Here is a 16,647-nt window from a genome sequence, read left to right on the forward strand (position 1 = left end):
CGTCTTGAATCGAGGAGGCGGAGCCACTGGATCCGTGTCGACCTGAGTAAGCGAGTGTTGTGTATGGGAAGTTTTCGACGGTTATGTTGGATTTAAACTTTATTTACAGTTGTATTACACTTACTGGTACTTTCTTCATTTCTGCTGCTTCAAAACCTTTAAAACTATTTTAATTTACTCTTTAATTTTACGTCAAAACCATTTAAATTATTGGAATATGTCGTAACAATTATTGTCCTTTTTTCTTTTGTCAATGGTTTACTTTTGTTATAACGTCTTTAAAAATATATTATGTTTTCTGATTTACACTCTTAATCGTGTGATAAATACATATTTACATCTTTTATTTGTTTTTTTGTTTAAATTTTGTTACGTTCTATGTGAAAATATTTGATTAATTTAAAAATGACTTTTAGAACATTTAGGCATTTTCCTTCACTTTTATTCCCTTTATTTTTGTTATGCTGTAATGACAATTATCTACGAACATTTTTTTAAATTGTTTTTCCAAGTAGTTCTTTTATTTTAAAAAACTTTTTCTTAATTACCCAATATATACATTTATTAGTCCAAATGTTCCTAAAAGTTACATTTATTCACATTTCCAAAACACGTTTTTTCTGGTGGAGATAATTCCGTTACTCTCTTGTCGTCTGGAAAGAGTTCCTTCTTAAGATGCTTCTTTATTGTTGATTTTAAAGATGTTTCTGCAAAGAGAGAAGTGAAGTTTTTCCTTGGATTGAGATTCGTTTCCACTTCAATCCGATCTGTGTGACCTGAGATTTGACCTTGAGTTTTTGAGTTCAAAGTCGTCTTGAAGAGATAGTTGACATGAGGGCGAGTAGAAACCGAGTGAAGTTTTAGGAGAACCAAGAGTTGGGATTATTTTCAGAGTAATCTATTCCTTATTAGCGTTAAAGACAAAAATGTTTGTTCATTTTAATGTAGGGACTGGAGCTCAGTTGTCTTCATCTTTGTCCAAAAAGACATTTAAAAACATCCAAAAACTGCTCGTCTGTAACGTCCCTCTTGTGTCTCAAATCACATACTTGCGTACTTTAAACTTAGTATTTTTAGTGCATAAGTGCGTCTCAATTCTTAGTACAATTTAGTGTGCATGGAGCACTACATTTCACATACTAAAATCACCAAACTGAGTATGGATCGATGGACACTTTCTACCCTGAACGAATGATCTTAGCGACGTAAATGGAAGTTATGTCATATATATATATATATATTTACTTACTTACAGGTGTATTTTCAGCAGCAGTAGGATGACACATCTTTGCTGCTGATACCGGCGTAAATATCTCGCCAATATTTAGTTTCTCATATTTCTTTGTCCAAACCAAATGTTCTGCCAGCAGGTGGCGATAGTGTTCCTACAGCTGGTTGAAATCATTGTTAAATAGAAGTACAAGAAGTCACCTCAATTCCTGTTAGTGCGTAGCAGCAGAGTTTGATTTGAGACATACTATCTGTTAAAAAGCCCACAAAACTGAGTAGTTCGATGGACACTAACCGCCCTAAACAGCTGCCATCTTAGTGACGTTTTTAACGGAAGTTACTTCATATATAAATGAATATATATTTATATACTTACAGGTGCATTTTCAGCAGCAGTAGAAGGATGACACGTCTTCGGTGCTGATACCAGCTTAAATATCTCGCCAATATTTAGATTCTCATTTCTTTATTTATTTTTCCAAACTTGCAAAACGTGCTGCCAGCAGGTGGCGATAGTGTTCCAACCGCTGGTTGCAACATTGTTAAATAGAAGTAGAAGAAGTCACCTCAATTCCTGTTAGTGCGTAGCAGCAGAGTTTGATTTGAGAAATACTATCTGTGAAGAATTTGCGTACTAGTTAGTACGTACACTATCCTGTTGCATACTAACTTCTAGTATACTTAGAGAAGTATGTGGTTTGAGACACGGCACAGGTCAACGGGATGATGGATTTTATTAACTGTGGGTCGAAGCCCAGCAGGTAATTCACGAAGCAATCCTTCCGATTTCACAGCATCATCATCATCAAAGTCTTGCAGCACACATTGACTTCATACAGGACACAGTGGGGTCTTCCCTCCGGACCTCCTCGCCATGACGATTTCACAAGATGTTTCCCAATCTCAGTGTGTGTAGCTGTAATTTCCCCAGTAGCTGGAGAAGCTCCTCTAGGATGATGTCATGATCTCGGACCAACAACCCTTTACGCCACAACACTACAAGTTTAAAATATAGACTTCAAAAGACGAGGCTTCAATACAAGATGGACGTTACAGACGAGCAGTATTTGGATGTCTTTTTGGATGAAGACGAAGACAACTGAGCTCCAGTCGCTACATTAAAATGAACAAACATTTTTGCCGATAACTCTAAAAAGGAACATATGACTCTGAAAATAACATTAGTCGACGTATAGAAACGGAGGTTCAGTCGACCTCCGTCACTGACATCACTGTTAAAAACCAAATGTTTTTGATTGAATTCCAGCTACGCTTGATTTTCTCTGCAATTTCCCGTCCAGTGGATCCAAACCAGCGCCGCCCGGGAAACCCTGATTTAATATAGTGTGTGGAGGGAAGTCCAGAGTGGTTCTGTCCGACTGGAGTCTCAGAAGGTTTAAGTTCCAGATTCAGTCCAACCTTCAATTATTAGATTCCAGTCCAACTCTAGTCCAGAGGTTTGGGAATGTTTCCCTCCTGATGTGGATCGACTCACAGGAAGTTTGTTTTACACAAAAATAGGTTTAAAAATATATATAAAACTCATCATAAAAACACTTCTTTAAAATGCTTTCACAAGTTTTCTTTTAAATATAAACAAACTATAAAGCACTCAGAGCGCAGACCTCTGCCAAGCAGCTCGTTCACACACATTGGTCCAATTTTAATTTTCCTTAATGTAACAATAGAATGAGATTTTAGCAATTAGCTTGATGAGGCAGCAGGGGGCAGTAGAGTTGAACTTGGTGACTCTTCAAATGGTTTATGGAGCCAGATGGTTACCTGGAACACCCTCAAAATGTTACTCGTTCCTGAAAGAAATCACAATCATTCACCCTTTTTTTTTTGTAGTTATTTGTCAACACATGTCCACAAACTTTATTTCAGAACTAGTTTTTCACTTGTATATTTTGATTGTTAGCATTTATGCTAACTTTAACGTGCGGTACTGAACCAGAACTTATTTTTAACCAGAAACTAATGCGTTTTAAAAATACATTTTCAAGAATTAATATGAATATTTAGTTTTTGTTTTATACAAGTGCTCGAACATGTGACTGAAGTGCGCCATCTAGTGGGGAAACGCGGGACCTGCAGACAAAAAAGTATCTTTGTAAAAGTTAATCTCGATTGTTTCCATGGCGGGAAATGTTCAAACATCCACAGGAAGTTAATCCCCATTAAAAGTGCAATTCCAGGCCAGTGTTCCGGGCGAGTCCAGAACCTTCGTCGCCCGCTTTCTCTCTCTCTCCATGTCCACGAATGATTCTCTAGTGTCGCCCGCAGAAAAGAAAAACCACCGCCAGCACCAGGAGCGTCGAGGCGTGTCGTCCGGCGCAGTCGTCGTGCGGCCGCGCTCGCCGCCCGGTTCTGGCGTCCCACGACTGGCTGCTGCTGGAGCACTGGACCAGCGGCGTCTGGTAGGACGTGGCCCGCTTCTCGGGCCGGTCCGGGCTGGTGCCGTCGCTGGGCCGCTGCCCGTTGTAGAGCAGGTAGCGCCCGCGGAGGTCGTCGCGCTCCACGCGGAAGAGCTCGTACTCCGTGTGCGGCAGTTTGATGCCGAGCGCCACGCAGCCGTTGGTCGCCGTCACGTCCTGCTCCACGCCGACCTGCCACGAGCGCTCGGCGCCGCACTGGTCGCCGTTGAACACGTTCAGGAGGGACGTGGTCGCCGCGTCCATGGGCGTGACGGTCATGTGGTTCACTGGCGGCAGAACAAAACGTCAGTAAAATAAACTAGCTTCAGATGCTAACGGGCGAAACGCTAACCTCTGAAGATGAAGTCGGTGCCGCCCATGACGCGGGTCGAGCTCGGGCCTCGGCTGTAGCGCCCGCGGGCGTAGAGGGTGAAGGTCGGGTGTTTGCAGACGGGGTCGGAGTAGTGGTAGTAGTGACCCTCCCAGGCGTCGTCGTGGTCGCGGAACACGAAGTGCCGGGTCAGGAACAGAACCTCCGGGCGGACCTCGCAGCGCTGGCTCACCCACTGGCCCACCAGGGCGACGGCGAGGTCGGCGCGCGGCGGCAGGACGGGCGGGCGCAGCGGGTCGGAGCCGGCGACGATCTGGCAGGAGACGCAGCCCTGGTCGTGGTTCTGGAGCGACAAGAACACAAGTCATGGAGATGAAGAGTCGGATCTTTAACACGAGGCGACGCCCTGATGACGTCACGTGTTGAAGCAGCGACGTCACCTCCTGAATCCTCACGGACTCGTCTGGGAAAATACTTTTCTTTCAACGTCAGCAGCTGCACACGATTACTGTTGTTCCTCTGAGGACATTATTTTCTTGTTCTGCTGCGAGTCGTGATGTCACTGATGATGTCATTCATGAGTTTTTCATTTTATCGTCCTTGAACCGATTTCTTCAATTTAAATCATCAAAAACATTATTTGGAAATAATTAAAACATAGTTTTGTAAAAATAAACTACCCCAAAAATAATTTTCAAATTGATGTCAAGGTATTCATTTTTATATTTTTCTATGAAATAATGTAATACTTCAGTGACATGAAACGAAGTAATACTTCAGTATCATGAAGTAAAGCAATACGCCAGTATCCTGAAATAACGCAATACTTTAGTGTCATGAAGTAAAGTTAACACTTTGACATAACGTACTAAAGGAATACTTTAGTATCATGAAACAAAGTAATACTTCAGTATCATGAGGTAACATAATACTTCAGTATCATGAAACGAAGTAATACTTCAGTATCATGAAGTAACAAAACTTCAGTATCATGAATTAAAGTAATACTTCAGTATCATGAATTGAAGTAATACTTCTGTATCATGAGGTAACATAATACTTCAGTATCATGAAATAAAGTAATACTTCAGTATCATGAAGTAACAAAACTTCAGTATCATGAATTAAAGTAATACTTCAGTATCATGAATTGAAGTAATACTTCTGTATCATGAAGTAACAATACTTCAGTATCATGAAATAAAGTAATACTTCAATATCATGAATTAAAGTAATACTTCAGTATCATGAAGTAAAGTTAACAATTTGACATAACGTACTAAAGCAATACTTAAGTATCATGAAACGAAGTAATACTTCAGTATCATGAGGTAACATAATACTTCAGTATCATGAAGTAAAGTTAACACTTTGACATAACGTACTAAAGGAATACTTTACTATCATGAAACGAAGTAATACTTCAGTATCATGAGGTAACATAATACTTCAGTATCATGAAACGAAGTAATACTTCAGTATCATGAAGTAACAAAACTTCAGTATCATGAATTAAAGTAATACTTCAGTATCATGAATTGAAGTAATACTTCAGTATCATGAGGTAACATAATACTTCAGTATCATGAAATAAAGTAATACTTCAGTATCATGAAGTAACAAAACTTCAGTATCATGAATTAAAGTAATACTTCAGTATCATGAATTGAAGTAATACTTCTGTATCATGAAGTAACAATACTTCAGTATCATGAAATAAAGTAATACTTCAATATCATGAATTAAAGTAATACTTCAGTATCATGAAGTAAAGTTAACAATTTGACATAACGTACTAAAGCAATACTTAAGTATCATGAAACGAAGTAATACTTCAGTATCAAGAAACAAATTAATACTTCAGTATCATGAGGTAACATAATACTTCAGTATCATGAAACGAAGTAATACTTCAGTATCATGAGGTAACATAATACTTCACTATCATGAAGTAACATAATACTTCAGTATCATGAAACAAAGTAATACTTCAGTATCATGAATTGAAGTAATACTTCTGTATCATGAAGTAACATAATACTTCAGTATCATGAAACAAAGTAATACTTCAGTATCATGAATTGAAGTAATACTTCTGTATCATGAAGTAACATAATACTTCAGTATCATGAAACATCAGTTCTACTCAGATCCACGGAGACACAACTAAAGAAACGACGACAACTCAAGTGTTGGACAGAACCAGGTCGTCTAGAAACAATGGTACTTCTGGGTGAAAAACAAGTGGCGTCACTGATCCTCCCTCCAAACCACAAACGAACGCCGGCTCCGTCCATCTGGACCAGAACCAGCTCGTCTGAGATGAACGGATCAGAAGCGTCGCCGAGGCAGTAAAATAAAGAACGAGTGGGAGTTAAACGTTTTCACAGAGATCACTGAGGACCGGGCGAGTCGACCCGGACCATGAAATCAGACTCAAAAGAACCAGAATACTCCGGGCCTGGTTTAAGAACCGCCGAGTCTGGAAGTGCCAATTAAACCAATTAAGCGACTCGGAGTGAAGTGATTGGCAGCTGCCGTCACAGTGACTTCTTTAAAGGGAAGCGTTGATGTTTTGACGAGGATGTCGCGCCGGAATGTCAAGAACTCAGAGTCAGCAGTTTTTCCAGCTTCACTCGTGGTCACAAGAATCACTTTTACTTCGTCCTGAGATGGAGCGACGATCATGTCAACAAGAAGAAGGTTTGTTGTTGTTGTCAGATAGTTTAGACTCCACATCGGAGTTTGATTATTCATGTTTGATTAGGCTTTTCTTCATGATTTTAAGTTCATTAAAATAGAAATAAAGCAGATAATAATAGATATATTCCCTTTTTTATGAATGTATTTCTTTGTTGGTTGTTTTTTTCCCCATAATTTCAATAATCACCAATATTTGTCTTTAATTTAATATTACTTTCTTACTCTCTAACCTTTTTCTGTTTTTTGGGGGGTTTTTTGCCTTAATTTTATTGCGTAACCTTTGTTAAATGATTGTCTTAAAGGGCCTAATGTGCCGATTTAAGTTGAAGTTTTTTAGTTGTTCTAGGACGTCTATTATACTCATCAGAATGTTTCTTTTTGCACAAAAATCAAATTTAATAAAAGATATTTACATTAGAAAATACGCTTAAGCCCCGCCCACTTAAAATTCACCGTTTTGGCTGAGAAGAAGTCTCGTTCAAGCAGCCACGCCCACTCTGCTCTGATTGGTCACAAAAACACGAGTTGCATTCAAGGACTATCGTATATTTCAAACTCACCCCTAAAACTCCCGTTTTGTACCTTAAAAACAAACAATAAAAGTAAGGTTTGCTGCTTAATGTACACATTGCAAAAACACCTAAAAGGCAGAAGCAACTCTCATCATGTTTACATAAATATTTATTTTGTTTATTAACATGAAGGTTCTTAACTGATTTAGGGCTTCTAGGGGAGGACACCTGCACCAGAGTGATGTCAGAATGTATAATTTAAACCGAAGTCTCGTTTGGCTTCAGACGGGGGAGAACTTTATTAAGTAATAACTTCAAAACGGAGCAACGTCATGATGAATGAATGAACTACTGCATTTTGAAGACTTCAACATTGACAACATGTGAATAAGTCACGAGAGTTTTCACATTAGTTGACATTTAAACACAGATATGGACTTTATAAAAACATACAATTACTTTTTTTTGTCTTATTAAATATTATTGTCTTGAATTAAATGAAATAAAAAGTATATTTAGATGTTTTCTGGCTGAAGTATTGAACGGGTGATGAAAGGTTCTGACCTGGGCGTTCTGCAGTGCGCTCTGGTAGCTGGAGGGCTTGTAGAAGAGCCTCTGGGCGGCCTCGGTGTGGACGTCTCCCAGGAACAGCTCCTCCACCAGCTGCGGGTGATGGTGCCAGTACTGCTTCTCCACGCGCAGCAGCTGCAGCTCGTGCATCGTGAAGTTCAACTCCCTGGAACAGTCGCGATCGCCCTCCTCGCTCAGCAGCTCCTGGACCAGCCCGGGCTCCCAGGGGCCCCTCGCCACCCCGCGGCAGCCGCTGCTGCGGTTCAGCCTCTGGCTCAGCTCTGCGGCCGCGTCGGGCGTGTGACACACCAGCGCCACCTGCTGCAGGACGTACTCGGCCTCGGTGCCGCCGCGGATGATCCAGGACGCCTGGCGGAGCCGCAGGAGGCCCCGGGCCTCCAGGGTGTGCGTGGGTCTGGTGCAGTGGTTGTCCTGGTAGTAGAACTGCTGGGCCAGGAAGCTGTTGTTGGCGTGGAAGTGGTAGGAGCGGGTCAGGAACTCTGGCCCGGGTCTGACCTCACAGCTGGAACACAAACATTTGACTGTTTAGTCTACTGTATCCTCTCGTCCTCAGTCAACGCAAGGATTTTATTCTTTCTTAAGCTAGAGAGGAAGCTTCATGAAGCAGTGTCATGTTGTTCAAAGGTCAGTAGGTGGCGCCATCAGTTTAAAAATGATGTTTCATTAGAACAGTTTTTCAAATCAAAAGGAATATAGTGCAGAGATGCCATCTAGTGGACTCTGAAGATAATGACACTGTTTCATGAAGCTTCATCAACACATCACTACCATCTAGTGGACTCTGTAGATAATGACACTGTTTCATGAAGCTTCATCAACACATCACTACCATCTAGTGGACTCTGTAGATAATGACACTGTTTCATGAAGCTTCATCAACACATCACTACCATCTAGTGGACTCTGAAGATAATGACACTGTTTCATGAAGCTTCATCAACACATCACTACCATCTAGTGGACTCTGTAGATAATGACACTGTTTCATGAAGCTTCATCAACACATCACTACCATCTAGTGGACTCTGAAGATAATAACACTGTTTCATGAAGCTTCATCAACACATCACTACCATCTAGTGGACTCTGAAGATAATGACACTGTTTCATGAAGCTTCATCAACACATCACTACCATCTAGTGGACTCTGTAGATAATGACACTGTTTCATGAAGCTTCATCAACACATCACTACCATCTAGTGGACTCTGAAGATAATAACACTGTTTCATGAAGCTTCATCAACACATCACTACCATCTAGTGGACTCTGAAGATAATGACACTGTTTCATGAAGCTTCATCAACAGATCACTACCATCTAGTGGACTCTGAAGATAATTACACTGTTTCATGAAGCTTCATCAACACATCACTACCATCTAGTGGACTCTGAAGATAATGACACTGTTTCATGAAGCTTCATCACTACAGTTCACACTTCAGTTGCGGAGGACATAATGAATGCTGCCATCTAGCGGCCCGGAAATTAAACTGCAAGACAAAAATGAACAAACACTGCGAGAAAAAAAAACTAAATAATTAAATTTTTTAACACATTTTTATATACAGTTAGATAAACCATAAAAATAAATTATTTGTAAGCTTTTTCTTTTCCTTTAAATATAGATACAGTGAAGTTGAATATTGATGCAGTATTAAGAGATGTTTTATATTATTCAACTGTAGTTTCTAATCAAAGTAAATTCATGTTCATGTTGATACAGTAAGCAAAGTAACAGAGACAATCAATACAGAGACTTACGATGAGATTGATTATTCATGTCTGATCAGTTTTTAATTAAATAAAATATGTACATTAAAAAAGCCATTTCATTTAATTTTCTTAAATTGTATTTTTCGGTGGTTTTTTAAATGAATCACAAATATTTTTGTTTTATTTAATTTTAATGTAAATTAAAAACAATGACATTAGATAAATGTTCGCAGTAATATTGTGACGTATAAAGATGTCGTGTTTGGTAAAGACCAGAAGGTTCTGGACTGGAGACCGGACCCACCTGGTGGACACCCAGTGACCCTCCACGTTGGGCGGCATCTGCACCGTGATCCGGGTCCCGTTGTGAAGATGCTTCAACATGCGGTGACACTGCGAGTCCTTCAAGACCCAGTTGAAGGGTTCGGTCGGGCCGGAGTCCAGAGTCCGACCGCCAGCCCACCGGCCTGCGAGGAGACAAGAACCGTGGTCACGTGATGTGGGTCAGAACTGGACCGAGGAGGGGGGTCCGGTATCCTTTCAGACCGCTTTAAACCAGAGCCAAGAGAACCGTGAATCTCAACCTGTCACATTTGAAGTGAGTTTAATGAATGGTTTTGCACCAGCAACCTCGGCGCCGACCTGACCAGCACCTGGTGCCGGGGAACAGGTCTCTCTGGGTCGGGCCACAGAAGGTTCCGTCTCAGAAAAACAGCGTCTTGAGAAGATGAAACGACAGAAGCCAACGGGGACGGTCGGAAATGAAAGACTTTGTGGAGACTTGAAGTTCACATTCCAGGCCCGACCTTGACCCTGTTGCTCTGGAGCCGGATCTTTGCCTGGAGCAGAACCAGCTCCTGACCCACTAGATGTTACACAACGTTCTAAACATCACAACACAGTGGAGAAAAACTGATGAAAACATCTGAATATCTAACTTTGTGGACAACATTAGGGAACTTATGGTTCCTTATTCAAGTTTATGTAAAGATGCTGCAAAATATATATGAATAAAACACATTTAAAACGTGTTTTTGCTGTTTTGTTATTGTTGTTGTGTTTTTGTCTTCAACCGTGTTTTCTGATGTGGTGAAACAGCGCCGCGCGTGGCCGCTTCACAAAACTACACTGTAGAGAAGAACGTGACGTCAGATGAAACAATGGTTCCGGACACTGAGATTCACGGTCAGTGGGTTTGTCAAGATGTTTTCTCCTCAAACCATCAACAACAAGTCCTCAACTTGACTGACAGCTTCCATGACAGGAAAAGAGTTCAATTTACTTTAATAAAAATGTACATTTCTGTTCCATTATTAAGAGTTTTTGTGATCAACACAATTATTTCTAAATATGGTCTCACTTTACAACATGACATACATTAAGAAAGTTGTTTCAATCATCCTACTTTCAGCACAGTTTGTGGAGTCAACGTTAACTGCAGTTAAATATATGAAAAGTATTTGATTTATTTTCGTTAAAAACTTATTATAACTGATTATAATGTTTTGCTTTTTTAAACTTTTTTCACACGATTTAAAATTAAAATTCTAACATTTGTAAATAAATATATATATATATAGATATATATATATATATATATATATATATACACACAATTTTCAGAGATACAATCTATAAATTGAATATATTATATATATATATATATTTTTTTATTATTTAATTTTGGACACAACACATTTTTCTACAATATAATAATACGTTTTTATTTGAAGGCACAGTCTCTAAAGTTCTTAGTACAAACAGAAAAGCATATTAAAACATAACAAAAACATTAAAACATGATAAAATATTTAAAATCAGCAGCAAAGAAAAGTGGATAAAGTTAGTTTTGTTTTAAGATTCAAGGCTTTTGAACCTGATTTAACTCGAAATGTCTAAAAGAAATGACAAAAATAATCATTAAAAACGTAAAAACGTATAAATGTTTCATGTGTTTATTATTCAAACGAGTTGCAGTGATTTTATAAACTTGTCGTTTATTAATGATTAAAATGTTTGTTTTTTTCAGTTTCACACGTCATTAGAAACAAAAACGTAAAAGTTTATTCTTCTTCGTCAATTAAACGATGGTCCTTGAACGTCTCATCAAACTTTCTTTTCAATTGAAAATATGAAGTCAATGAATGTTTGTTTCAAGTTCGTCGCAGACACACAACTCAACACACAACATAAAACAACACACAAGTCTCACCTAAACACAGCAGCAGCAGCAGCAGCAACAGCGCACGCGCCATCAACACGGTTAATCCACGCCGCGTCTCGTCACGATGTGAGTCCAGAGACGCGAACCTTCCTGCGGGTCTCGAGCATCTTCACGACCAACGGATCCTCCAGAACCAGACGCGTTGGACCGAGCCAGACCTCAGAGAGTTCGCGCGCAGCTGCGCCGGGACCAGAATCACTGAAGCTCGTCTGAACCTCCGTGGAAACTTGAGTGGGCGTGGTCAGTGGGCGGGGCCGCGCGAGAAGGTGGACGGGCAGGTGCGTGGAGTCGTGACGTCACCGGACACGAAGAATGTTGATGGAAGCAACTTCTTTTTTTTAATTAAAGAACTAATGAACTGAATTTTTATTTATTTTTTATTAAAACTCGTTTTTGATTGAGAAACATTTTTAATTTGGATTGAAGTTTTATTTTAATCTATTTATATTAATCTATATATAATCTATCATTGTTCCTTTAGCTGCAGAATGACTTCTCCCATCTAGAGGCCGGAGGTTTAATTACAACACAAAAATGAACAATACACGAAAATTTCCAAATGAATGATAAGGAAAACAAACAAAAAAATACTTTTTTCTTTACTTGTTGTCAAATTGTGTTTTGTTGTTCTTGTGTTTTTTTGTTTTTTTTAAATTAGTTTAAAGATGTTACTTCTTGTTCTTTCTCTTTATTTCTCTTTCTCGTTCTTGTTTTTATTTTATTTTATTTTTTTAATTTATTTCTTTATGAAAAATTGCTGTATTGCTGTGGCTAACTGGAAAAAATCAATAAAGTTCTACCTAACCTAACCTAACTTTTTATTATTATTATTATTATTATTTAATCTTGTATTATATATTTTCTAATTTTGTTAATGTGTTTTTTCCAGTTTTTTTAATTTTAATTTTTTTTTTTTGTGTGTGTATTTTATGTTTAGGTTTAATGTTTCAAGAAAAATATTAAAACTTTTTTTTTTTGCTGAGCTGAAAGATCCAGATAAATCGATCCAGACCTGGAGTAGGATCACTGAAGGAAGGGAGGGATGAGGGAGGAGGGAGGAGGGAGGAGGGAGAGGAAAAGGGGGAGAAAAAGAGGGAGGACGGAGGATCAAATTACTTCAGTCTTTTTTTATCCTGACTTTTGTGACACTAGTGGACAAATAGTTACTGATTCTCAGGACGTGACGTCATGTGCGAGCGAGCGCTCGTGAAGTCCTGGAGCAGGAGCTGCAGTCATGAGATCCAGTGAAGTGGTTCTGGACCAGAGATGGATGGATTCTCTCTCTCTCTCTCTCTCTCTCTCTCTCTCTCTCTCTCTCTCTCTCTCTCTGTGGCGAGACAGAATCCGTCCCAGATTTCTTCTTCTCTTCTCTTTTGATGTGGCGCTCGCACATTGTTGTGACCGCAAGTCGCAAGAGGAACCAGATGGTTCCCTCCGGGGCCGGTCTGCTCTGGAGAGGAGGACGGATAAATGAAGGAAGGATGGCAGGAAGAGGAGGACGTCGCCCCCGACTCGTTACTCTAAATACGAACCAGAACCTCTTCCTGTTACTTCCTGTGCTCAGTCGGTTACAAGTGGTGTCAGAAGTAGGTTTTCTGAAGCAGGTGCCGTCGTTATTGTGAGTCAAGAATCTGTCGTATCACGATACAGGGTTTTAGTATTGTTAGGTTTTGACTCTGGTGTTGTGATACTGCAGTAACAAGTATATATAAGTAGTATTGTCAAGTACTTGACTATGGTGTTGCAGTATTTACAGACTACATGACTCTCGTCCTCAGTCGTAACTGATTTTATTTGTTTTCAAACCAAAATGTGTCCAAACATCAGCTTTAAAAGCTGCTGGAGTCACTGTATCCTCTCGTCCTCAGTCGTAACTGCTTTGATTTGTTTTCAAACCAAAATATGTCCAAACATCAGCTTTAAAAGCTGCTGGAGTCACTGTATCCTCTCGTCCTCAGTTGTAACTGCTTTCATTTGTTTTGAAACCAAAATATGTCCAAACATCAGCTTTAAAAAATGTTGGAGTCACTGTATCCTCTCGTCCTCAGTTATTACCAGGATCTGGCAGGATTTCATTGTATTATCTGTGGAGGACGTAATGACTGCTGCCATCTAGAGGCCGGAAGTTTAGTTGCAACACAATAATAAAGAAACGCTGTGAATATTTGCCTGTTATTTGTAAATACAAACTCTAATTATTTTATTAAAAAAAACGATTTATTCAAATATATACAACAAAAAAATAAAACACAATTATGACCTGAAAGCCGAAAACCATTAAAATGTTGAATATCCATACAGTATCGTGAAATATAATATCGCAATATGTCGCTGTACCGACATTTTCTTACGACCCTCGTCGCCATCTTGTGTTTTATAAGATGAAGCAGGAATCAGACAAAATGGTCGACAAGTTTCAGGATCCACACCGTGACACCATTTGTCGCAACAAAACTCCAGAAAAAAATAAAAAGTTAATTATTTTTAAAAGTCTGGTCTTCGGTGTTAGCATCATTCTCACTAGCGTTAGCAGTGATACCGATATACTCTATGAACCCGCGCGGCTCCGCCCTGGGCTTCCACCGCAGGAACCTGAAGGAAGAATCATGTCGATGACATGTTGATGGAGAGAACGAGGAGGAGGAGGAGGAATCCGAGAGTCTTTCAATCCCTTCATCATCATCGCTTCACAGTTTATCAAGTTTATCTGAAAACTGTTTACCCAGAGGGCCGAGCGTCGCCAACCGGGTCGGCTGTTTGGATCGGGGGGGCGAGACCCGGCTGCTGTAAACAAACCTGATTTTGTTTATCAAGACCAGGATTTTCACCAACGACGCTGTCGACTCGAACACGAAACATCTCTTTTATTCTCGTCTTATTCTCCAGAAGTAAAGGGTTTGTGTGTCTCTGTTGTGTTTGTTTGTGTAATGGTTTTTGTGTATCTTCTTGTTTAAAAGTAAAATAAAACCACACTTTTAAAATCTTATTTTTTACTTCAGTACGTGTGTGTCAGGTGTTTTCATTGAATTTGAACTTAATATTTTGTTGTTTCCTTTTCTGTTAATGTGTGTTTTATTCATTTGCGTGTGTTTGTGTTGGTTGAAGTGTGTGAGGAATTACATTTTTTGTTCTTACAGTTTTGTTTTTGTATTTTAATGTTGTTTTTTAATGGTTTTCTAACGTTTTTAAATCAATGTATGTTGGAGACGACCGGGATATATGTGTAGTATTGTCGAGTACTTGAGTCTGGTGTTGTAGTATTTACAGACCACATGACTCTTGACGAAGTCGTAACTGCTTTCATTTGTTTTTAAACCAAAATATGTCCAAACATCAGCTTTAAAAGCTGCTGGACTCACTGTATCCTCTCGTCCTCAGTTGTAACTGCTTTCATTTGTTTTTAAACCAAAATATGTCCAAACATCAGCTTTAAAAGCTGCTGGACTCACTGTATCCTCTCGTCCTCAGTTGTAACTGCTTTCATTTGTTTTCAAACCAAAATATGTCCAAACATCAGCTTTAAAAGCTGCTGGAGTCGACTGTATCCTCTCGTCCTCAGTTGTAACTGCTTTCATTTGTTTTCAAACCAAAATATGTCCAAACATCAGCTTTAAAAGCTGCTGGACTCACTGTATCCTCTCGTCCTCAGTTGTAACTTCTTTCATTTGTTTTCAAACCAAAATATGTCCAAACATCAGCTTTAAAAGCTGCTGGAGTCACTGTATCCTCTCGTCCTCAGTCATAACTGCTTTCATTTGTTTTCAAACCAAAATATGTCCAAACATCAGCTTTAAAAGCTGCTGGACTCACTGTATCCTCTCGTCCTCAGTTGTAACTGCTTTCATTTGTTTTCAAACCAAAATATGTCCAAACATCAGCTTTAAAAGCTGCTGGAGTCACTGTATCCTCTCGTCCTCAGTCATAACTGCGTTCATTTGTTTTCAAACCAAAATATGTCCAAACATCAGCTTTAAAAGCTGCTGGAGTCGACTGTATCCTCTCGTCCTCAGTCATTGCCAGGATCTGGCAGGATTTAATTTTTTGTTCTACATTTTTTGTTCTTACAGTTTTGTTTTTGTGTTTTAATGTTGTTTTTTAATGGTTTTCTACAGTTTTTAAATCAATGTATGTTGGAGACGACCAGGAAGGCGTCGGTTAGCATTAGCAGCATTAGCAGCATTAGCAGCATTAGCAGCATTAGCAGCATTAGCAGCATTAGCAGCATTAGCAACAACTGGACTTGAGATAAATCGTATCCAGATTGACTATAAAAAACAATTTAAAACAAATACTACTCGTTTCCTCCATGTTATTATTTTACATTTTAATATTTAAAAGTTTAACAAATATTTTCAAAGAAAAACTTTTACATGAAATGACTCCTAAGTGTTTATTTTTTTCAAGATTATTTTGACAAAAATGTGATGATTAACTAGATCAACATAATTGTGTTTTTTTTTGTGTCTCTGTTTTTGTTAGATTTTATCTCTAAATCATGTGTTTTCATTTCATCTGGATTTAAAAAAAAAAGTATTTTCTCTTATTTTTTAAATGTTTTTTGTGTGAAGTAAGTTTTTTGAACCTTTTGCAATTTAGTTTTTTTTACCGTTTTATTTCTTTTTGTGTTTATTAGTTGTGTTTTCTACATGTTAAGGCGTCAGTGGCGTCAGATTCTCACCAGTTGCTCCGACTAACGGCCAAAGGGAACCGATCAGAACCAATAGAACCTTCACATCCCTGTGGTTCTGACCCACTGGTCCGAGACTTCCTGCCTCTAAACCCTCCGTGTTTCACAAGTCGTGGACAATATGACTTTTGTCTGGACTCGCCGGCGTTGAACCCAGAAGAGCCGAACGTCCAGAACATCAAAGGGATCTTAATCCTGCCGTCGCCATGACGACCCGGTCACAGACAGGAAGTCCG

At 39.2% G+C, this 16,647-nt stretch overlaps 1 protein-coding gene across 1 annotated transcript; it reads right to left on the minus strand.

The window, feature by feature from the left end:
* Positions 1-1,821: 1,821 nt before the first annotated feature.
* On the minus strand, positions 1,822-11,917 carry LOC148064082 (protein APCDD1). Its single transcript, XM_087810899.1, has 5 exons — positions 11,713-11,917; positions 9,805-9,967; positions 7,758-8,286; positions 4,000-4,321; positions 1,822-3,934 (listed from the first exon to the last, which is right to left on the minus strand). The coding sequence occupies exons 1-5, from the start codon at positions 11,753-11,755 to the stop codon at positions 3,501-3,503; spliced, it is 1,491 nt and encodes a 496-aa protein (XP_087667025.1). The 5' UTR covers positions 11,756-11,917; the 3' UTR covers positions 1,822-3,500.
* Between the last annotated feature and the right edge of the window lie 4,730 nt (positions 11,918-16,647).

The sequence above is a fragment of the Callionymus lyra genome, chromosome 16, assembly GCF_982586985.1.
Source record: "Callionymus lyra chromosome 16, fCalLyr1.hap1.1, whole genome shotgun sequence".
NCBI classification, from domain to species: Eukaryota; Metazoa; Chordata; class Actinopteri; order Syngnathiformes; family Callionymidae; genus Callionymus; species Callionymus lyra.